This window comes from Gobius niger, assembly GCF_951799975.1.
Source record: "Gobius niger genome assembly, chromosome: 12".
Classification (NCBI taxonomy): Eukaryota; Metazoa; Chordata; class Actinopteri; order Gobiiformes; family Gobiidae; genus Gobius; species Gobius niger.
In genome coordinates, this window is record NC_136863.1 from 25,705,194 (window position 1) to 25,729,210 (window position 24,017).

The 24,017-nt window shown below is 43.3% G+C and overlaps 1 protein-coding gene across 1 annotated transcript; it reads right to left on the reverse strand.

Moving 5' to 3' along the window:
• Positions 1-6,315: 6,315 nt before the first annotated feature.
• Positions 6,316-23,058, reverse strand: nfat5a (nuclear factor of activated T cells 5a). The gene is made up of 12 exons (XM_079567790.1): positions 22,748-23,058; positions 17,986-18,114; positions 11,709-12,273; positions 11,448-11,631; positions 11,161-11,351; positions 10,870-11,042; positions 10,590-10,724; positions 10,461-10,513; positions 10,251-10,383; positions 9,954-10,129; positions 7,775-9,884; positions 6,316-7,705 (listed from the first exon to the last, which is right to left on the reverse strand). Exons 1-12 carry the CDS (start codon positions 22,818-22,820, stop codon positions 7,359-7,361), a joined length of 4,269 nt encoding a protein of 1,422 aa, XP_079423916.1. The 5' UTR covers positions 22,821-23,058; the 3' UTR covers positions 6,316-7,358.
• Positions 23,059-24,017: the final 959 nt, after the last annotated feature.

Genomic DNA, 24,017 nt, shown 5'->3' on the forward strand with positions numbered 1-24,017 from the left:
TCACCCTCATGGCTGTGAGGATTCTGGGAACCTTCCAATGTGACTCAGGCCTCTGTGCTCAGAGGCTGACCGTTATTCATCTCTAACTGAAGCACTAAACATTCGATTATGTTCTAATGATTTACAAGCATCAAGCTAAAGAGGTTTTTCTGCAAAATATCTTTTATTAATTGTTCCATTGAGGATAGCATGTTAAATGTTTTGACAAATGAAAGGTAGAAAGGTAAAAACATGATTACTTAAGATCTATTTTTAACGGATCGTTTCTGGTTCACCTCGTCCTATGAAAGTCTTTGATTTGCCACCACTTTGGGTGAAAAGATTTCGTAGTTTAAAAAAAAAAAAAGTATCATTTAAGATCAAGTTAAAATATTCAAATGGAGCCTGTGGAATAAAGAATCCCAGGCAGTTTTATGAAGTCATTTATTGTAGCAGCAGGATTACAGATATAAACAGAAGAGTATACAAATGTTCAGACCAAGGCAAAGTACATGTTAATAAGAGTTCAGAGAGTTTATGAGAACACACGGTTGACCTTTTTCCCCTTCGCCGCGGGGTCTTCAGGCTGGATACTAAAGCTCAAGCTGCACGGGACAGATATACAACAGAACTATTGGAGAATGAGAAAGCAAACTAAAGGAAACGTGAGCGGATGGATCACACGCACAAAAACGGCTCACACTATTGGCAAAACAGTTCATCTTTTTTTTTAATCACGGGAGCTCCTTTTTGATCAAGCGTTTCACAGCAACAATAGTAATGTTGACAAGCACATCAACACGAGAAAGCTCTCCTCGTCCGCCTTTGTCCCTTTCACCTCGCACGCACGAATCTCATGAGGCATTACCAAATCTTTGACGGGCAAACCCAGTCATCGATTCAGTGTCAGAGCTGCACTTTTTTTTTTTTTTACAGAAATAAATAGAAAATAAAAAAGGTGTCAAATATACTGGTGCGGTTATGCTTCGATTAGGAAAAAACATCCTGAATGTATTGTACACTTCTGGAAGGCAGTGTTCATTTTGCCGACATGTTTCCATTTAGTTTGAGGTGAAATTATGAAGAATATCCAGGTTTTTTACCTCTGATCTGAAAGGGGTGAAAGGATTTAAACAGTTGGCACTAGGGCGGCGCAACATGTCGCCTGTTCATTTGTTCCTGATGATGTTCCATTTCGCCCAGTTCTGGTCCCGATTTAAGATTTTCCCGAGAAGAAAATAAATCCGTTCAACTTCTGCTTATAATTACTGGAACATACATGTTCATAAGCACACATGGACTAATACATGTAACTGTACCATGGGCCAATTTCCAACCAATGTCCCACTTTTGCACAGTCTTTCCTCCTGGCCTATTGTACATGTTTTAGTGGCTGTGTGTAAAATCATATTGCCTTTTTTTTCCCCTCTTCATGTGGGCTAATAATGATAGTTATCATTTGCTGTTGGCAAATTCCATCTTGTTCAGGGAAAACGGTTGAAAACTAGCTTTAGAGCTAAAAGTGGTGCATTTACAGAAATGTTGATTAATGTGCACGGTCCCTGTTCAAATAAATGTAATTAAATTTAAAAAAAGATTGGGGAAACCTACACTGTAGTGATGTGCGATTCATGAATAAACCTTTCAAAACTCGTGAGTCACTTCACGGTTAAATTAGTTACTCTACCAACAGTGATACTTAACCAAACTTTATGCTAAAAGAGGATGAATATTTCTGTACAAAACAAGTTTATGCACTCCAAAGTCAGTATGAGTGAGTGACTGGGAGAACGAATCACTCTGTGGTTCAGTCAAAGGCACAGATATGAATCGAATGAATGAACTGCTAACTCCCCGCTAAGCTAGCATTGTGCTAAAGTCTAAGTTGTGATCAGTTCAGTCGAGAAAAACAGATATATTTTATCCCAAGATTGTAGATTACTTAAAATGCTACTTCATCCAGTTTTACATTCAAAGATAGCAGATTACAATCATTAACAAAGGTTGGATTTAATTAAGTTATGTGTAATTATTTTCGTACCGTAACATTTTCATTGGTTAAACAGTAGATTACATTAGACAGACTCTCTCACAACAACTGATTGACTTTGGTGAGTGACTCATTTGAACTTCACATCACTACTGCGCCGGCACAAAGGGGAGCCTGGAAACTCCACACGGTCCTGGAATCCAACACCACTGTGTACAACAACATTTCTCCTTCATATCATCTTTTTTATTATTCACAAAAACAAGAATTTGACTGATTAAAAACATGGTCGACAAAATGAACCCTGCTGGCGGGAAATGAAAAGTCGTAACACCAGTAAACACAACAGTAACGCTTCAGTTATCAAGGCACACAAAGTTGGGTCGAAAGCATCACAATTGAAGGTGAAGATCCCCCTGCAGTGCATTTCACAAGTATAGTATGTACACAAGGATTCTCCTTTAGAAACACACCGTGTTGTTCCAAAGGTTGTGTGCAGTATTTGTTACCGCCTTCAAAATGAACCCAGTGGATATTCTGGAAGTCAGGAACGAGTGTCCTGGAAATGGAACTAAAGTCAAGTTAAAGCCACACTGCAGAACACACCCAGGAATAAGAGTTAAGGAGTGATGCAACGGCTGACACTTGTATTGCACTTTACAAGCCTGTGTCACCAAGTTTCTCAAAGCGCCATACTAGTCATTATTCATTTACGCCAGTCTTTCCCAAGGGCGGCTGTGGCTGTTTCCTGAAGCGCAGCATCAGTACATTTTAGATCAGTGGTTCTCAACTGGGGGGCCTTTCCTGGGAAACATTTCTTAAAATATTTATCTGCTAAAAATTCACAAAATCATTCTTAAGTCTGTTAGAATGAGTTATTTTCAGTCATTTTAGCTTCATAGGATCATTTCAAGCCTATTCAAATATCATTTGAAGGAAAGTACAGTATTTTACATTATTTATAAACTCATTTCCACTGCATTACATCATCTTCCAAATGCTTTCTTTTGGAAATCCTCAATAGCATTCACAGTGTTGCTTGGCATCGCTGCCGAGGTTATGTTTGTGAGTTGCTCTTGTGACGTCGCTACTTATAACCTGGAATGTTCCGCAGCGTGGCTTTAAAAACGGAATAAACCTTGCCAATGACAGCACCGCCGCACACCGACCCCATTTCCCCCTCGGCCTCAAAATAGACTTTTCCCCAAATGAAAACTGTAATTGGTCCGGTGTTAGATGTCGTACAAGCGCCAAATCCACGCCATGAGGTAAAAAATACATTCATCAAAAGTCACAGGTTAGCTTTCTGTGTTGGTATATGGCTTCGAGAGGCATATTTCTGCTCGGTCACGACATGGATGTGCTCTTCAAACTCCCCTGCTGACCCAGAGGAATGGAATGCTTGGAAACATCACTACCGCGCTCCAACCTGGTCTACAGTTTATGGATGGTCAAAGTGCTATTCCAGATACAATGAAAACACGAAAACAAACGGCGCACGCACAACTTCAAAAAAGGTCACACATTTTGTAGGATGAATTCATTAACCGCAGTAATAGGTTGCGTTCACAATTTTTCCTCGTCATTTCAGATGGGAGGGCGGGGCAAAGTCTACAGGTGGAAGGGACTGGGATGTTTTTCAATTGTTATCCTGGTCTGGTCCTGATTTAGTATTTTGATTTTTAAGTCTGGTTTGCTCACACATTTTCTTAAAATAAAGACTTTTTCTAGTTTTGTATGCTCACACATTTGATTTAAATGTTCTGTAACACACTGTAGTGGAATGGTTTAGCCAAATATCAGTCATTTTACGATTCCATCCAAAATCGTAGTTAAAAACCGTACCAAAAGCCCTTTCTCTCTGATTTGGAGTGCATTGTAAATCCATTGTTATCATGGATTAGTAAATTAGTTCGCACTTGTTTCAATAGTTGGTTCGTAGTTTCACCTCGACGACGATCGCGCTCATGTGATATAAGTGCGACTCCTCTTTTTAATACTTCACATTTGTGCAGACCAAGAAGAACGTTGTGCCTGGTTTTGTTTCCTGTGGATAGGCCCAGTGTCAGTTAAGAGGCACGTTCGACCCTAGAGCATCTGCGTCATGTGAACACAACCTATTCCACTTCAGTACAAACGTGGATATCACTCACAGCGACAACAATGACACTCTGTGCTATGAGCAAAACCATATAGTACAAAAATAGTCTACATTTCCATACATGGATACAAAAGTCTACAAAAGATAAGTTACTCTAAAATGGATTACTATCAGTCAGTGGGTTGAAACAGGATTATGAAAATGAGATTATGAAAATGTAAACATGAGAGCTATTCTTTATCAAAAAACTGGCTCTTGATATTGCCAGGTTGGCTACTGATGCAGATATGGAAAATACAGCAGTGTTAATGTTGCCAATATAGAAAAGGAAAGGAAAGTCAGTTCAAATGATTGGAAATGTTTTTGAGAGATCACGATCCGTCAAACAAAGTACCGTATCATATTTACAGCGGGCTCAGGAAGTGTTCATATCCCTCCGGCTCTGCCTAATTATTATGTTGAAGTCTGACAAAAAATGTAAAAAAAAAATCAATGAATGACAGCGAAGTTCAATCACTACACCCAGTAATCCAATTTGCTTTGTTCAAACGTGGCGTCGCATGAGCACACACACCGCTCTTCCCAAACTAAGGTGTTTTGGAGTCTTTCTGTCTTGAATGGTGGTGCTTTTGTGTGTCTGGGTATATTTTTCTGTTCTTAAAATCAACTAAAATCTATGGTGATGTCGCCAGCTCCAATTAAAGTGACAGTCTGCAAGTTTATATGTTTTACAAATTGAATAGATTGCTTAAAATACACCGTGTGGGTCGGCAATTTGACATAACGTGTGTAATATTAACTCATTCTATTATTCCTAAAGCCCCTCCCTCTGCCGAGTTCAGTCAGTAATCAGGGCCGTCGCTTTGACCAATGAGACGAGCTTTCCTGTCAGGTCCAATAACGAGGGGTGGGAGCTTTGTCGTTTACTTCTGGAAGTTTGTTAGGAAGGAGTGGCTTTCTGGTCCGATCAGGAGGGGGAGGAGGAGCTTGATAGTCTGTAAGATTGCAAAGTGAGGAGAGAATGTCACTTTAATAACTACAGGCAGTAAGACCAAACTTTGGAGAATAAAGTGCAGAGCTATGAGCCCCTGAAGGCTGTAGACGTCTTTGGAGATCAAGCTAAACCACGCTTTGCTCAGTGGACAACAATGATCTGGACACAACCCTTTGTTTGTGCTTTATGGGAGCTAAAAATGACAAGAAAGCCAACTGAATGTTGATATATCGAGTCATTTTGTATTGAATTTAGAATTGGACGAGAATTGGAAAAGAGTTTTGGCTATTCTGTGAAGCTCTGTATATAATTTTAGTGTCAAACTGCTACATGATAAAAAAGATCAAATGAAGAGAGGTCTGAAAACTTTCTGAAGCACACACAAAAACACACACACACACACACACTGAATGTATAAGCTGCATCATTTCATCAGAAAACAAGTACAAATGAGTAAACAAGGATGAGGGCCTTTGCCACGACAAGCCGGAGACACAGGATTTCCAGTCGGGAGCTTTTTGGTATGCCTGGGCCCACCGCAACAACTAACTCTGCATACGACTCGCAAACATGTCCCGAGATGCTGACCCGCTCCTGAACATAGCACCGGGGGACGACGTCAAAGCGGCAGCCTCTATGTAACAGAACACCGAGGCAAACGTCAACTTCTATCACAACAGACTCGCCGAGATACAAGATTAAATAAGCCTTCATTTACACGGACGAAAGAATCATCTGCGGCGCCTCTGACCACGAGGATAACAGAACGACTCCATTAATAACACAGCTTTTGTGGGAATGGCCAAACTGGAACATGCCGACTACATAAGGACCAGAGAGCGGACATTCTATACAAAGTCTTGAAATCTTGAGTGTCAGGTAACATTGTGTTAAGCTTTTCTTCCAAAGATTACGGCCATGTAGGGCTGCAACTAATCATTGTTTTGGTCATCAATTGATCCGGAGAGGTCATGTTTTTTAACCACATGAAACTAAAGCGACTCTTAGTCACCGAGCATTAACTCGCACTTAATTAGGACCTGATTAGGGACATTCTGCTTTCTGATTGGATAATCGTCTTGAAAACAAAACCAAAAATGTCAGCAAATTCAACGTTTTGTGCTCAAATGATTAAAAACAACAGGCAGTTTGTTCTCAGGTCTGGGGAAAGTGAGAGATGAAATACTCACCAAAAGTCTTTAAATACTAATTAGGATTTTCATAAAAAAAAAAAAAAAAAAACCCACTACATTTCAGTGGAGTTCTTGCTCTGAATAATAAAAGTCAACAGATGATTTTACAAAACACCAACTAAAACAGCTGAGGATTATTTCAATAAGTGATTAGTTGTTTCAGCCCTACTGCCGGAGTTTTTTCTCCAGATTTAAATGCACATTACAGGGTACAAATTCAGTCAGGTCAGTCGACGTCTGTGGATGGATAGAAGGATTAGCTGGTTCCAGAGTTATAAAGTGCTATAGATAAAATGTTTATAAAAACACACAAAAGCTCATCAGGAACTATTCTTTTCCACAACTGACACAACAACAAAAAATTGCCAATGAGTGCTGAACCTGCCGGTAAAGCCTTAAACACTGGGAGATGCCCAAAGTGGCCAAGTCACATTATTCACGGCTGAAACTCACAAATGAGCGACACTTCCCAACTACTCAATCCTCTGTAAATCTTACTTATTTGCCTAGCTTACTTTGAATGTTTCTAAAAACTGCATTTTACCCCTTTGTATTTTTGCTGTATTAAGCGCTAGGCAATGTGGACAACATTCAAATAAAGTCGATTTGACTGTTTTTACTCTCAGAGTACACTTCAATCCAATTGCTGAATTACACTTGCAAACACTTGTACGCTTGAATAGATCAATTTTAGCCTTTGCATAAGTTAAAACTACAGGTCAGACTTGAATTCCTAAAGAGATGTGGCGTCTGCGTGTCATTCACACTTGAGTGTGTGTTTCTGTGAGTATCTTCACGAGCACCCTCTGCACTGCCCAAGTCGAACACCATGACACAACAAAACACTGCATTTATATTCAAAAGTTAAAAGCCATCATTACAGGCCTCTCTCATCCTGCAAGAGGGGTAATAATCAAGGCAAAGTACTCCCAAATATTCCACTTGACCGACAGTTCAAAAGCGTTTACTTTGGGCTTCAAGTGACCTTAAATAGAAAATCTTTGTAGCGTTGGCACAAACAGCTCACGTGTCAGTCGGTGTCAGCATGTGGACCTCCTGCTACTCTCTCCCTCCTCTCACTGCCCTGTGATACAATATGCATCACTGCTTCTGAAGGCTTTCTAACAGGTCTTCGATCTTATCCATGTTGGATGTTGCAGATATGGAAGCCTGCAGAGAGTTCTGCAGGTTAGTCTGGATCTGTAAGTTGGTCTGCATGGGGGTGCTCATGTTTGTGTCGATGGATGGCTGTAGACCCGGCTGCAGGGCAGACGGCTGGTTTGTTTGCATGGCTGTCTGCAGGCTGGACTGCATTTGTGCCTGAAGGGAGTTCTGCAAACCACTGTGAATGGTTGAGGCGTTGGAGGGCTGATCCAGCAGAGTCTGCATGTGAGAGCCTTGGGCCTGAGTCTGAGTTGTGCCCCCAGATGAGCTCAGCAGCTGGGAGTCTAAGAGGACAAGGAAAAACTTAGAAACACATCATTCACCGCAAAGCTTAACAAGCTTCAGGATCTTACCGTTCTGAAGGCCGAACACAAACAGGTTGGGCTGGCCCTGTGAGGCCACGTTGCCAGTTATAGTTGTCTGGAAAAGCTGCTCTGGTGGCCGCTGGCCTGGATTGCCGACGACACCAACACCTCCCTGAACCACAAAGATGGTAGGGCCACTAGCTGTAGCCTGATTAGTTAGCTCCTGTGAGCCAATCGTGCTCTGCAAGTTAGACAGTGATGAGGGGGGCAGGAACAGCTCCACCGGTTGGCTGTTCTGGACAGCACTGGAGTTGGACACCTGCATCGGTTGCTGCTCTTGGAACAGGGTTGGCTGTTGGTTCCCGCCTGACCCAGAATTGTTGCCTGTGCTCCCATCTTGAAAAGACATAGGCTCTGTGGTATCTGACTGGGACAGTCCAACACTAATGCTGCCTATAGGTGCAGGGCCCTGGGATGCTGTGCTGAAGAGAAGTGTCGCTTGTGAGTTCATATCAGCGGTGCAGAGGAGCAGTCCGGTCTGCTGAGGCTGGGCCACGGAGTTAGGCTGCGAGTGGTTTGCAAGACTTTGGAACAAGGAAGTCTGTGAAGTCTGCTGCGAGGTCTGCTGAGAGGACTGCTGCTGCTCCATCGGGGTGGACGGCTGCTGCATTTGGGAGATGGGAGTTTGGGGCTGAGACTGAAACATGGACACGGGCTGGGATTGGTTGGATGAGGTCTCCATAGAGGATATGAATGCAAGCTGCTGTGGCTGCTGCTGTTGTGAAGGGGCAGTGGGAGAGAGGTACAAAGTAGACCCAGCAGGAGGCGGCTCAGAGTTAAGGGTGCCGCTGGCCAGAGCAGAAATGGTGTTCTGCAGCAGCTGCTGGGTGCCCTGTGTTTCAGCCAGAGGCCGAGGAGACTGGAACAACTGCTGTGGGGGAGAGCTGTGTGCAGGGGGCTGAGAAGGGAAGCTGGTCTGGATAGTCAGCAGCTCTCCAGCCTGCTGTAACAGGGACACAGGCTGCTGCACCTGGGGCTGAAGCTGAGACTGAAGCTGAGGCTGGAGGAGCTCAGCCTGCAGCTGCTGATGGAAGCTCTCCAAGACCTGCTGCTGCTGTAGATTACTCAACACCTGGTTTTGCTGCTGCTGCATCTGCAGGGTGTTGAGGATCTGGGTCTGCTGCTGCTGATCCTGGATCTGCAGGTTTCCCAGCACTTGGGACTGGTTTTGTTGCTGAATGTTGTCTAGTATTTGCTGTTGCTGCTGCAGCTGGAGGTTGCTTAGTATCTGACTCTGTTGTTGACTAGGGTGTGGCATGTTGCCCAGCACTTGTGTAGGATTTTGTGGTTGAATGTTCTCCAGCATCTGCTGCTGCTGTAGTTGTAGGTTGCTGAGGATCTGACTCTGCTGTTGCTGATCCTGGAGTTGCATGTTGTTAAGAACTTGAGTCTGGTTCTGTTGGATGTTGATCTGCTCCTGTGGTTGCAGGAGCAGCTGTTGTTGCATCTGCATGTTGCCCAGCACCTGCTGTTGTTGGAAGTGCTGCTGCTGCATGTGCAGGTGCTGCTGAGTGCTGAGGGGGCTGTCATTAGTGCCCAGGCAGAGGCTGTTCATGTTCTCCTGGACGTGTTGCTGGAGGGACTCTGCGGACGGTGTGGGGCTATAGAGCACAGAGTTAAGCTGCTGCTGCTGCTGCTGCTGAGCCACGGCCGCCTCCAGGACCTGCTGCAGAGTGCTGCTGTTCCCAGCCTGGAGCTCTCGCACAGCCTGCTCCAACTGAGCCACTCCATCCTGGACAAACATGGACACTTGCGGCTGAGGCTGAGACGGCAAAGCAACCACCACCACTCCCCCACTGCTGCTGGACGCGTCAGGGGCAGTACTCTCCTGGGGCTCTCGGAGGAACTGCTGAGGGACCTCTGGAGTCACCGGGGGGATGGAGGTATCAGACACTGGGAAGGCCCCTGTGGAGGAGCCAATGTCCTGTTTCTGTATTGTGCTGAGAGAGTCCAAGCTGGGAAACACAGAGGGGGCTGGGGGCAGCTCTACATCCTCGGGCTGAAGAGGTATTGGATTTTGGAAGGTCTCAGAAACAGGATGAGGACTGGAACTGAGCTCTAAGCTCTGCTGAACAGAGCTCAGAGTGTCAGAGGACGGCTAGAACAAGCAGACAGAGTATGAGCTAGTGTCCAGCACAACAGGGACTGCTGTGAAGGATAGTCTCACCTTAAATACATCAGTGGGTGGGTGGCTGGACACTTCCATGGGAGTCACCTCCTGTTTAGACATGGGACCAGAGCCGTCCGTCCGCTCCGGGGACATGGACTTGATCTGCTCATCAAATATGCAGGTCTTCACCAATGAGGCACCTTCTGCTTTTACAGCCTGGGCCAAGTTATCAACTGGAAGTTACAAACCAATCAGTCATTAATTTCTGTCCTTTCACACAATGTGGAGAAAACATATTCTTTGACTAAATGCAGTGCGATATCATCAGTGGTGCATTTGGTTTAATGGTAGTACCTGAATCTGGAGTGTAGGTGAAGGTCTGGGCGTCATGTGATTTCCCCGCATTGGTCATCACAAATATCCCCACAGACACAGGACAAGTGATGGACAGGTCGTGAAAGGGAGGCACTGTGACGATCAGATGATTCTGAAAGAGAGATAGAACAGCGGACATGTTTAGAGAGCATTTGTTTATGGGTCCGAACGTCTCCCAGTGGCATGTACCTGATGAAACAAGTCCATGTCAATTTTTCCTTCAGCTTTCCAAGAATTCTCATCTGTAATAAGACATGAGAGGAAATGTGTAGAGTTTGTATTGAACCATATGATTTTTAATGTACATAAACACCATACCAGTAATATTTTCCTGGAAAATAACTTTTGTTCCTTTAAGGAAATTCTTTCCAATTATAAAAACCTCCTCTCCACCCTTCACGGAGCAGGTGTGAAGGCTCTTCTTCAGGATCTCAGGCACACCTGCAGGCTGGGCTGGAGATAAACAAAGAGGTTATATGTATATGTATATATATATATATATATATATATATATATATATATATATATATATATATATATATATATGCTCTTCATATGTACTACATATGTAATACACAGGACGCCGGCAGAAGCTTACTGCAGAGGATGGCTGAGGAGGGGACCTGTAGTGTGAGCACAGATCCATCGGGCTGTGGGATGCTGACTCTGAAGGCTAGTCTGGCTCGAGTGCTCTTCTTCTTAGATCCTGCCACTCCGATACGAGCTTCCACATCTGCATTACGGAGCTTCAAAATGCCGACGCAGTCCACCCTGAAACAAACAAGTGCACTACTGGAAATCTGCGCCATGGGCCTCTCCGACCAGCACCACACCCACACACACACACATGTTCAAACACACGAGTATAAGAATGTCCCAAAGCACTTACGCCAACGTCATGTCATTACTGGGCTCCAGAGGAATCTCTATAACAGTGGTGCCTTCAATGTCCACCTCTGTGCAGGCCGTGGTGTTTCGTCCGGTCACCTTACAGGCCTGGTAGAAACCATGAGGCTTTACACGACCTGCATCATTGGCCACAAACACCTGCAGAGTGACTGCTTCGTTCACACCTTCCAACTGGAGATTCAAAAGAGGCAGATGAATATTAATGTTACGTCATTGGCATTAAGCTCCATGAAAGCTTCAATAGTGCCCTGCATGACGTTTTCACACCTTGACGGTGGGAAAACCCTGCTGTGTGCGGTCTTTGACAGAGCCCCTGCTGCCTTCGGTCAGGTAGCGAGCGCGGTGCTGGGTTTCAGGTTGCACCAGGATCTTTAGCTCTTTGCCGTCACTTCTCTGAGGAAACTGCCCACACAGCTGACCGCTCTTCACTGCACTCCCGGACTCTGGACCACTGCATGACAAACATAGGCCATAAAACTCCAAACTGAATGCGAACATTTTGAATCAAAGTAGCCAATGAAAATGCACCTGTTCTTGTCGGAGCCCAGCTGCGAGAGGACGAAGTGAGGAGCTTTGGCACTGTCGGCGTCAAACACGTCCATACTGTCCTCTGGAGGAGCAGCTTTGGGCCCAGGCCGCTGGCGAGGTGTGCGTTTACGGGACTTTCGTGGAACCTCATTGTTGTCATTGTAGGACACGGTGCTGATTAAGCTGAAGTTGGACAGAGAATCGTCGGCCCACATGCTGCTGCTGTGCTCGGACTCTGCAGTGGGAGGTCCAGGTACGGAGGGTTCTTCTTGGCAGGACATCTGGCTGTCGTCAAACAGGTCCTCAGGAGGCGGGGATATGCTGAGTGCAGGTCTGCGTTTGGAAGGGGTGTTCTGGGCCTGCTGGACCCCCGAGCCCATGTCTGCAGCTGCTGTTGTGGCACTGCTGCTGGGCCGGCTGGAGGCAGGCGCTGTGCCCTCCATGGCCCCGTCTTCTGAGTGCATGTGCTGGGGGGCAGTGAGAAGCTCGGAGGGGAGGCCGGAGCATGGTGCTCCAACAGCTAGCGAGGAAGAAGTGGAGGGGCTGCAGGTGGAAGAGGTGGCATCTGCAGCAGCATACACAAACAAAGAGGTGAGTTCCAGATAACTACGAGCAGGCTCGCAGTCCCATTCAAGCAGCTCAATCTGTGCATGATTGTGTTCATTTTTTCCCCTCTTCCCAACTCTAACTTCAACTGTGGACTACGTTATACCCTCACTGTGCATGCAAGGGCGCTCAAGCATTGATTTAGTATTTTGAAATTAAAGTTGAGAAGGGTACTTTTGGTCCCACAATGTTCTGATTTTGGCAAAACCATTTTTAAAAATTAATGTGACAAAACCGGCATGCTTTGTTTACAAAAACAAAAGCAAGCTACAAATTGTTACATACACATTGCCAGAAAGAAAAATGTCCAAATCTGGTCAAACTTTCTTGTAAGCCAAATTTGCAAGCTGATAATGTGGCGCCAAATTGATTTTGCCAGAGCTGTCAAGGTTACACTAGTTTGTGCAATGTGCATTCAGTAGTTAAGTAGTTAACGCATGCCAATTGGAGGATTTGGTTGGGACTGAGCGTAGCCATGGAGACAGAATAAACAAGCCTCTGACCTATGGAGCAGTGAACTGCAGACCATTTTATATGCAGACACTCCCTGCATCAGAGGGAACTTCCTGCAATAAAAATGAGACAGCCAATGAGCAACAAGAGAGCTGATCATTCAAGACTCAACTGTCAGTAAGTGGATGAATTTCAAAAAATCACAGTAAAACTTTGGAATTGGATCATTTCCGGAGCCTGAAGCATGTGGACTTGATTCATGAGGACTGGATGTTTTGTAGGGCCTGCTGGGTCACACGTAGGGCTGAAACTACTGATTAATTATTCAAACAGTTGCCGACTCTTTAAGAAATCCAATGATCTTTTCCTGGTGTATAAACACTGAGACAGAAATTAGACTTTTTGTCTTAAAAGGTCGGGTACTTTTTTGGGGAAATAATGATGATCAATCAGTCACAGTGTGCCAAGATTTGAGAAAAAATATTTTCAAATCACATATTAGGAGCTTGTACTGCTCTTCCTGAAGTGAACTGATTCGAAGCAGTGCGACGGTGCTTGGTCATGTGACCAATGTGTTGAAACCTCTCTGTGTCATGATTGAGTCAAAGCGTTATATTGGCTCGATGCAAGTTCGTCAGTAGCTCAAAGTCTTTCAGCGCGACCGGATACATTCTAAAACAACTAATGTATTCTATAAACAGGCAACACATACACAAGGGGTGTGCGGGACACGCTTGATAGGGTTTATCTACTATCTGCCTGTCTACGACCTCTGTGTATGATTTGAGACGAGCTGTTCCAATTTTAGCATGTTGGCGAACACTCTGCCCTCCAGCCACAGGGTCAGCGCCGACACTTGCTGCACTGATGGTCCTTACTGGTCCTGGTTTCCCCCTTTTATGTGGGGCAGGTTCTCAAACTCAGGGAACACCAGCTACAAACGCTTGCATTCCCTGATGTGCTCTGACAACATTGCACACAATCTATGATTGCTACGATCATTCAAATCAATGATCATGGTGGCACAGCGGTTAGTGCTCATGCCTTACAGCAACAAGGCCCCAGGTTCTATTCCTTGGCCGGACGGGGCCTTTCTTTGTTTCCAAGTTTCCTTGCAAAATATGTACAATAGAATCTGAAGCCAGGACTCCCCTGGAAATTAGATTCTTCATCTCAATGGGGCATTCCTGATAAAAAATAAGGTCACATTTAAAAAACAAGGTTCTTAGGTTTCAAATGAGGAAGGGCCTGTTCACATATGGAGCTATAACCTGAGTTTGTGTCCTCATCTGCCTCTTGGAGATTCAGAGGTTCGGTGCACCATTAGCTTCAGAAAGTTAGAAGTTTGTAAAAATACTTTCCAACGCGGTCAATCGTAAAAAGAATCGGCGATTATCAAAATAGTTAGTTGCAACCCTACAATAACACAAGCACTGAGTTTATTATGATTATATGATCACAGAATAACCAATCCACAAGTACTTCACGTCCTGAAGCATGATCCAAGATCAGACGGATTTCTCCTGGGCTCCTGAGTCTGTCGGGCCGAGGTCAGCAGAATGTGATAATGGAACATTTGGATCAATATCATCATCTTTGAATAAATGACATATTTGATTGGGGGCATTTGTGTTTCTGTGTTCATGTATTTTTACTTTAACAATAATCTGCAGCTAATGAACTCTCCTAATAACCACATCTAAGTGAGTGTAATGTTAAAAAGAAAGTATGTGTTCTTGTATTGTGTATTTGCTAGTAGTGAGTGACCCTGAAGTAAACTGATGCATTTCTGCTGCAGTTTGGTTTACTTTTTTAATAGTTTTGTTTACCATTACGCTAAGGGGGCTGTTGCTTGTTGCCCACAAAATGGCAGATTTTGTCCATAATTAGGGATGCACTTATCCGATACTAGTATCAGATATTGGAGCCGATACTGGAAAAAATACGATATCGGGTATCAGCTACAAATATCAGTTTTGGCTCTCACCGTCTTAAAAACACAACTTTCATTAACTAAACCTAGGTGAATATGGACATACTGTACCTCAGAATTCTGAGTTAGTTTTACCCTCCGCAAATGTAATTTTAATCTCCATGCAAAATGCTACAGCTAGCAGAAGCATGCTAATGTTAGCATGAACTACTCAAGGCTGGGACAGAAACTATGATACAAATACCTTAAATAACCACTGTTGTCGTGGCCAAGTGTTTGTATTTTAACTTAAGAAATAACTGATCCAACATTGTTGTACTGATCAGATCACTTAATGTGAGTTTATATTCATGTAACCTAAAGCCTGTCAAGGATGAGTGATCCTTTGTTAAATGTTTATCCATTAGTTTGTCAATAGATATAAATGATCTGTAATATCATGACAATAAAATAATCATTTTTGATCTTAAAATGGAGAAAAGAGTCAATTAAATTTTTTACTCAGTGAAAGCCACTTTAAAGAAAGACTCTTGGTATCAGTAAATATCGGATATCGGCAGATACTCAAGCCCCAATATCGGTATCAGTATCGGAAGCAAAATCTGGATTGGTGCATCTCTAATGTTCAATCTTCATAATATTTCTTTGAATCTTCATGTAAAAATATGAAGATCCAGTTCAGGAGAAAGATGTTAAGGAAATGATGTTAAAAATCTATCTGGATTAAGAATCCTCTTATTTTCATTTTGTAATGTTGAATTTCTTTAAGCTTTGATCCTGACCTCTGTCATGAACATCATATTAACACAATAACATAAAACATTTAATAACCGAGGCCAGGTACACTTTATGCAATGTTTGGAGGTAACTGGATAATGTTCTGAAACAATGTTCCTTAAAGCAGAACTAAGTAACTCTTTCCCCTAGAGGCCATAAGTGCCACTGCAGGTCTCGTAGCATGTTCACTCAAACCTGGCTGTAAATACTGTTAAAGTGGCGCTAGCCCGCAGCTAGCTTTGCCTGTTATCTTCTTCTTTGTGATTCTATTAGTGTATATTGGGCCTCCGCCTTGGGAGCAGGGAAAGTTGGAATTGTGGTTTTCTGGCCAGAGACACCTCACTAACACAGAGGGACTACAAAAAGGATTTATTAAGGTAAACAAGTTACTTAGTTCTTCTTTAAATTGACATTCATTCACATTTAGAAAAGCAAAGACATTGTGCAAAAGCAAAAACCATCTCTGAAAAGAGAAATGACAAAACAGGCTGGGTTATTATTAAATATCACCATGCTTACACACACACAGTCGCACACACACTCACACTCCATTTCACTGAACATCAGTCACAGAATGTGTTATGTGAAAGAGAAAACATGAGAAGCTGCACAGCTTAACACTATAAGGCTGTTGGCTAGCTTTTTCACTCCAGAAAATTAGAAATTAGATCTTTACATATTCTGAAAATATGTTAAACCACTATGTTTATATCAAGTTCCCACGTGCAAAAACCCTGCAGTTTGTGAGAAATAGGTTGCGTTCATGTTCTAGAATTCTATTTCAGTCGGAGCAGGTGCCAATATAACTATGGGAGAGAAACAGCCACATTAGTCTTACGGCTGAAAGTCATTTCTACTGGCCAACATCACACACATGTTTTTGAATATTGTCTCCACATTTTGACGCCTTTCTGAGGAAATAATTAGACCATAGTTAATTGCTGGGTTGCAGGTTCTAGAATATGATGATGTCACCGGACCCAGCGGGGGGCAGGAGCCAGTTTTTCCTATGAACAGCATTACACTTCCACAAGTCGTAGCTAAAAAGAAAATGTATGGATTAGAAAAATGATCATTCATATCAGTCACTGGGTCCATGATCTCTCTGTACAAGACCAAAAATGTCCTCACAGACAAAATTATTTTTCCTCTATATAATAGTATAGGCCTTAAGAATGCTGTGATGTCACCTGCAACCCAGCAATAGGAGCTGGAGCTGTTTTTTGTTTCATGTGGATTGGCCAAGGAATTACAGAGAAACAAACTAAGACTAGAAATCTGCATGTTTTCAAGTTTTTCATTAACTGTTAGCCAAGGCCCTTAGCGTTAATACTCGGTTAACCATTAGTATGCCACTAACTTCTCGTGGACAAATGTCTGGGAGCGCTCTGGCGGTCTCTGGTGGTGCAAAAATGTATTACAAGTATTTTAAATGGCACGCCAAATTAAAGACGCGTTTTTTTTTAGCAGTTAATCGGTTAACCAAGGACTTTCTCTCAGAATAAAGACAGTTACCAATAATGGATTTTCAGACAATTTGGCACCCAGGGCAAGATTTAATTTTTACTTTCTTAGGTCTGACCTGACCTAGTTCTGACCAATCAGTGCATCGCAATGACGTCATAAAGAACGAAAGTTAATTTTTTGGCACTTTCTGAGAGCTAGCCTATGGTTGGATAAAGAACTCAATTTAAGTCATGCAAGGCTTTCTCTTGTTACGTCTACTGTCCGTGAGGAAGTGGACACATCATACAGATGTGTAGCTTATCTGCTTTAGGCGCCTCAGCCTTGATTATTCCCATTTTCAAACTTAACAAATATCTGTGTATAGAGCAGACTGTATCAGCAAGGACTGTGTCGGTCTTTATCTCCTTGTAAAGATGGAGGGAATTATACAGATATCTACAAGCAGACCTTTTTTTTCAATCAGTGATGATCCATGAGCTTTAAAAATGTGGAACAAAGTCCAGGACATTCAAATCAGAGCTTCTGCAGGGAAGAAACGACCAAATAAACAGGGTTACTCAAAGCTGAGTGGAGGAAGTGTTGTGTTTTGGATGAGGGAACATCACAAATAAGGACGGGAAATGATTGATGATTCTATCAACATCAATGCCCTGACCAGACCATTCCTCTTATCGATCCCTTTCTTTAGCACAGCACAGATCGGAGACTCTTGTTGGTGAAAGAAAAAAGGGTAAGTCAATCTGCTGCTGTGAATCTATAGGCCGGAGTCGCTAATATTTATATAAGATGCGGCGGCATGGCTAATGAAAGAGATGCATGATTCTGATGGAAATGAGAACTGGCTACAATTCCATCCCTCATTACTACATGGTTAAGTTAACAGCTCAAACCAGTCAACTCTGCATGGTATGTCCCCTTCATATCAAACTAAACTTTAACTACACTGCAGCAGTGCGCAGCGTGAGCCCCATTTCCCCGCGTTGTGGCTAAAGTGAACAGATCCCAGACCGTGGACCTCAGGATGTAAAGAAAGCAGCTCACCACAGGCTAAGGCGACCGAGGGGAGAGGGCCCGCCTCTCCCCCACTCTTCTGGCTCATGGAGGCTGCTTCTGTCTGGGCGCACAGCGGCTGGAGCTGGAGCTCTTTGGGGAGGAGGTCATATACTGACTCTGCCGTGAGGAGAAAACAGACATCAGGTGGTGAGAAATGCAAAGACAAAGCACAAGTCAGTGATGCTTGGACTAACTCGTCAAGAGGGATTTGTGAATAAATCGTCCCAACAGAGAGTTGTGCTCTATGTCAGCAGAGTTGTACTAGAGTGAACACAAGCCCACTTTGGCCCGATGATTCCCTCTGAGTCAACCCTCCAAATTTAAGTACTAGTACTTTATTTTTAAAAGGGGAATGCACAGCAGTAAAACAAGACAAACATGATTAGGGAAGTGTGGTTTCTTAGAAACAGAGCCCCGGTCATGGATATTTCAGCTTTGTATAGCAACAAGCATGTGTAGCAGTCATCTGACACGGAGCACAATATCCTACCACGACCTCACACAACAGCTGGGCCAAAGTGTCTCCCTCTGCACACATTTGAAATCCAATCGCTAGTTTTCATTGGAACTAGCTCATTGCAAACAGCGTAATTTATGGTATAAGGCATAATATTTATTAGGTTTAAAGCTGTCAACCTTGTAGTTTAGAGCTCGACAAACAGGTCCTGAAATGCATGGGATTCATATTTCAATCTGTCTAATGTTGTTCAAAATAGGCCACACAATGTAGTGTGCACCAACTCTCAATAAATTGCGATAATCTCATTGTAACTGGCCAACTCAGAAAAATCACAATTAGGCTTTTTCCGAAATCAACCGAAATGAACTGGCAGACAGTTCAAACCAGAAAGTGGAAGGTTGATCCATGATCACAATATGCTCAGGATTAATGGATTCCAAAAATATGAACCAGTGGAGACTTTAAAAAGTAAAAGAATGGAGGTTTTCTTCACATAAAAGCGTTTGGTGTGTTGGTGACGAAGCTAATTAGTCGTTCCATGGCTCTTTTCTGTCCCTCTTTATATTTTGGATTGGTTTGCAAGTCCCTAAAATCACAGATATGGTAATGCTAAAGTCATACATTCATTCAAAGCTGTATTGAGCAAACCCTCTTCACCCTTGCTAGTGCGTAGTGCATAGATTAATGCTGATCCTTAGACTTCCTGCTCGGTGCAGTTCAGGCTCATAGTGAAAGCTGTGGCTGTAGCTTTGGGCTTTGTCATTGGTCTGAAGACAGCTCAGTGTGAACGTCCTCCAGTCTGAGGCTGCAGACTCGGAGTAGGGCAGTAACTGAATAGCAATCACAATTAGGTAAAATCATCTCATTAGACTGACTAACCTGGAAAAAAGTCAATCCACAAATGCTAATGCCATCCAACTGCTCAAATCTCAGACTGGTGCTGTACCTGTGACTTTCCGTGGTCATGGAAATGCCTTATTTGATTAGAGATGTGATGTGAATGCACCAGCCACCAGGACAGGGATCAAGTATGCTAACAGGCTCCTGTGTGGAGCAGCTTAGGCCACTCATGAGGGAAGAAAAGCATCAGACCATTGCTCCAGCTGTTTCTCTGCCCAATATGATAGGCATTACAATGTTAAAGCAACAGATATGCTACATCACATCACCACAAATGCTCAGATGATCTGTGTAGTCGAGTGTCTCTACTGGCCAGACCAGGGTTTGCCCATGTCAACCAGGCACAAGTAACAAGTCATATAATAACAAAAACAAACACAAAACAACTGCTGACTGTAAATATATTTATAAAAATATACTGTATATTTTTTGTTCACTAAACAAAAAATGTTTTTTTTCTAAGACTGAGGCTGATAAGCACTGCCAATAATTTTAGCTGCTATTTTTGGCAGATTTTTCCAAATGTCTCTTCTATAATCCTGTGTCTGATGCTCCTAAATTGTAAAATGTGTCAGTGCTGACCTGTGACAGCAGCGGGTGCTGTATTGGGGCATAAGGCTGATATATTTCTGTTTAGTAGGTACTTTAGAGGAAGCTCTTATGGTTCTGAAATTATAAGTAAAAGCAGATATCGGCCGGCCGATTTTGAATTGTTTTTTTTGCCTAGCCCTACATAGAAATGATTAGAAAGCCAGCAGAAAGACTGATTTCAACCTATGCTTTAAACAATTGATGATCTCATCTTAAAACTACGCACTGGCACACTAGTTTTCCCTAAATGTCGAGGCCACACTACCATCCATTTTTACTCCCGCAGCTGGCCTTGGGTTTAGCTGGGGCAATATTCTTCAAAAAAAAAAAAACATGTTGTGGTTGTGGATGAAAAATGCACAAACTGAGTATTTATCTGGGAACAACAATGGCCGCTTTAATTACAGTCTTGAACACGCGACTGTATGTCCAGGCCAGAGGACGGACAATAGAGCTACTCACTGCTCCCAGACCGGAGCGAGCCTTTAGTCGGATTTGGCGCCTCCAAGCACAAATTAACTGAGGGGATTGAAATCTTGTTCAGGCTGGAATGGCAGAAACTGTGAGAAGTGCATTACGACATCTTTGCACATGATACTTGAAGGAATCAAATCAGTGCGTCATGCCTTATTCTTTTGATTGTTTTCAGATTGTTACTAGCAGATTTTTTTAAATAAAAAATGTATTCAATTCCAAGGAATGTTTACAAATGCACCATGCTTCTACACAGGTTTTTGATACAACTACAGAAAATATCTACCATCATAAACCACTTAAGTTGAATTCATCAAGTTATGGAAATGGAGTTTGAATAAGATTGCAGATGGTAAGTTATCTATATTCTTCTCACTAAACTAATGCAAGTTCAGAACATGTCTGTAGAGGTTGAAACAGCAGAGTTTGCTAATTTTCTGCATAATACTACCTTATGGAGAGATTATTATTATTATGGACATTATTACCCAAGTCATTTTGTGATTTATCAAATCCGATCCTTCAAATTGTGATTTCACTTGCAGCTGATCCTGCAGCCCTCGTGTTAAGCTACTCTAACATCTCAATCCGACCAATGCTGGTCATAAATCTTCAACTCTGGCATGAGCGAGTCAAAACGTAACTGAATCCCTCTCATCACTTTCATTACAATGTACAAGGGGTCTCAAATGGGCTCTCCCCTGCCTTGCTCCTCAATTACCCAGATAAAAATAAACAGCCATCATGTGATAGTGTAGTGACCATATGGCCAGATCATCGCCACATACCAGGGTCACTCACGAAGCAGCGGGTATATGCTCACTCCAGAGCCCCCCTAAACATAGCGGGCAGCTGAGAGAGTGTTCGAGGTCAAATAGCAGGAAGTTCAAAAAGCCCATGTTTGTCAACCACTGAGCGCACTGCCAACCTCCACCGGAGTGAGGAGAGGAAACGCTTTACAGTAGCGGCTGTCCAAAGAGTGTCTCAGGTTACCCTCCACTTCAAAATAACACGAGTGCAGCAGCCTCGGGGAGAGTTCTGATAATGAGAAGCATCTGACTTTGGACACCACTTTCAATGACTTGAAACCTGGTAAATACAAACATAAAATAATAATAAATAAGCAGGTAAATCCAATCGACCGTCATAATGAAAGATCAAGTGTTTTGTGTGAACTCAGGGAATCGTCCTGCTGCACAAACGCAATACATGGCTCCCAGTTCTTCACATTATGCATAATATATCCCTAAATAATGATTATCTCAATATTAGGGGGTGCAATATCCATATCCCGTGAAGCCACAATATTGCAAAATCAATCCATCTGACTGAGATTGACACGATGTTTGCGAACACACAACCTAAAACGTAAACACTTCGTAAGTTCAGTTTTGCTCATGATTTGTCTCCTTGCATTGTTAGCCCTGAATTGGCCACTCTTTCTCATAATTGTGCAGCCCTTGTGATAAATCTGACATTAAAAAAAGACTCTCCACCACATGACCCATTTTAAATTAAATTCTCTATTGTCTTCTTGTCCTGGCTATGTTCCTGTCCACTGTAAACCATCTATTAACTTTCCAAGCTGAGGAGCATGTTCAATTTAGTTTATTCTGGACCAAACACTATATGGTGAACTGGCTATAAAGCAAACACCTATGCACTCAAGTTTACCAGAATGCTGAAATTTAAACATTCAGTTCCGACCCTGGACTGGACTGGACTGATTAACCCTGTCCCCCCTTGAGCCCTGGTGAAAATGTCTGGACATGTCCCTGCTATAAATACCAAGTGTCGGCTGACACAGGTTATTAGGTGCCTTATATTTGGCACAAGAGGGCCTTTGATAAAGGGAGAGCACACTTGATACAAACATGAATTGTTGACATAATAACAAAGGCCCTAACTACAAAAGTAGAAATACAAACTACAAAGCAATCACACAGACACCAGAGTGATTCAATCATCGATACAAGCAGCTCTGCAGATTAAGCCAATCCTGATCACACCACGTCAATAAACAACAGTGCCTTTAGTCACACAATGATCACAACATTCACACACTGATGTTACTGATGGACATGGGTGCGTAGTAAGGAGCGCATGGCCAAATAAAAGCCCAGCATATGAGGACAGTGACACTGACATCTAACCAGCCAACCAGGTGGTCGCCAGACTGAAATGTGGCCAACCTACTAAAGCTAGCTAAGCTGGCTAACAGCAGAGCTAACTAAAGCTAGCCAATGGTTTCAAATAGGTTAGCAGTGCACACACAACGCACAACAGCAAAGGGCAGGTGTAATGTAAGAGCGCGCACATTCTCACCTTTGGAATACAAAGACTTGGGAGAATTAAGGTCGATATCCGTGCTGAGCAGAGATATAAAATCAGAGGGCATCGCAGCGCTTCATCGAGGGGAGGGGAAGCGGACAGTCTTCAGGAGAAACCACCAACTCAGCTCCAGGCCCGGATTTGTGCGATCTGTGAGCGGAATGTGAGCGAAGCCGAGATACGCCAGCATTGAAAAAACGTAAAGGCAACAAACAGAGAAGTTGTGAGTATAAACGCCCTCCACTGTCAGGCTCATGCGGAGGAGCCAGGCTCGTGCACAAACACGCACTTGTCTGAGCGGCTCAGCCCACCTCAGCGCCCTGCGCATGCGCAAACGGGCTGCCAAATTCCACACTGGCTTACGGCCATGGCAACATCTTCAGCCAGTGCACTACAAAGAACACATCTTCAGCCAGTGAACTACAAGGAACACATCCTCAGCCAGTGTATTACACAGAACACATCCTCAGCCAGTGAACTACAAAGAGCATATCCAGTGAACTACAATGAACACATCCTCAGCCAGTGAACTACAATGAACACATCCTCAGCCAGTGAACTACAAAGAGCATATCCTCATCCAGTGAACTACAAAGAACACATCCTCAGCCAGTGTACTACAAAGAACACATCCTCAGCCAGTGTACTACAAAGAACACATCCTCAGCCAGTGTACTACAAAGAACACATCCTCAGCCAGTGAACTACAAAGAGCATATCCAGTGAACTACAATGAACACATCCTCAGCCAGTGAACTACAAAGAGCATATCCTCAGCCAGTGAACTACAAAGAACACATCTTCAGCCAGTGAACTACAAGGAACACACCCTCAGCCAGTGAACTACAAAGAGCATATCCTCATCCAGTGAACTACAAGGAACACATCCTCAGCCAGTGAACTACAAAGAACACATCCTCAGCCAGTGTACTACAAAGAACACATCCTCAGCCAGTGAACTACAATGAACACATCCTCAGCCAGTGAACTACAAAGAGCATATCCTCAGCCAGTGTACTACAAAGAACGCATCCTCAGCCAGTGTACTACAAAGAACACATCCTCAGCCAGTGAACTTCAATGAACACATCCTCAGCCAGTGAACTACAAAGAGCATGTCCTCAGCCAGTGAGCTACAAAGAGCACAACCTCAGCCAGTGCACGACAAAGAGCATATCGTCAGCCAGAGCACAACAAATAACACATTCTCAGCCAGTGAACTACAAAGAGCATGTCCTCAGCTAGTGCACTACAAGGAACATGT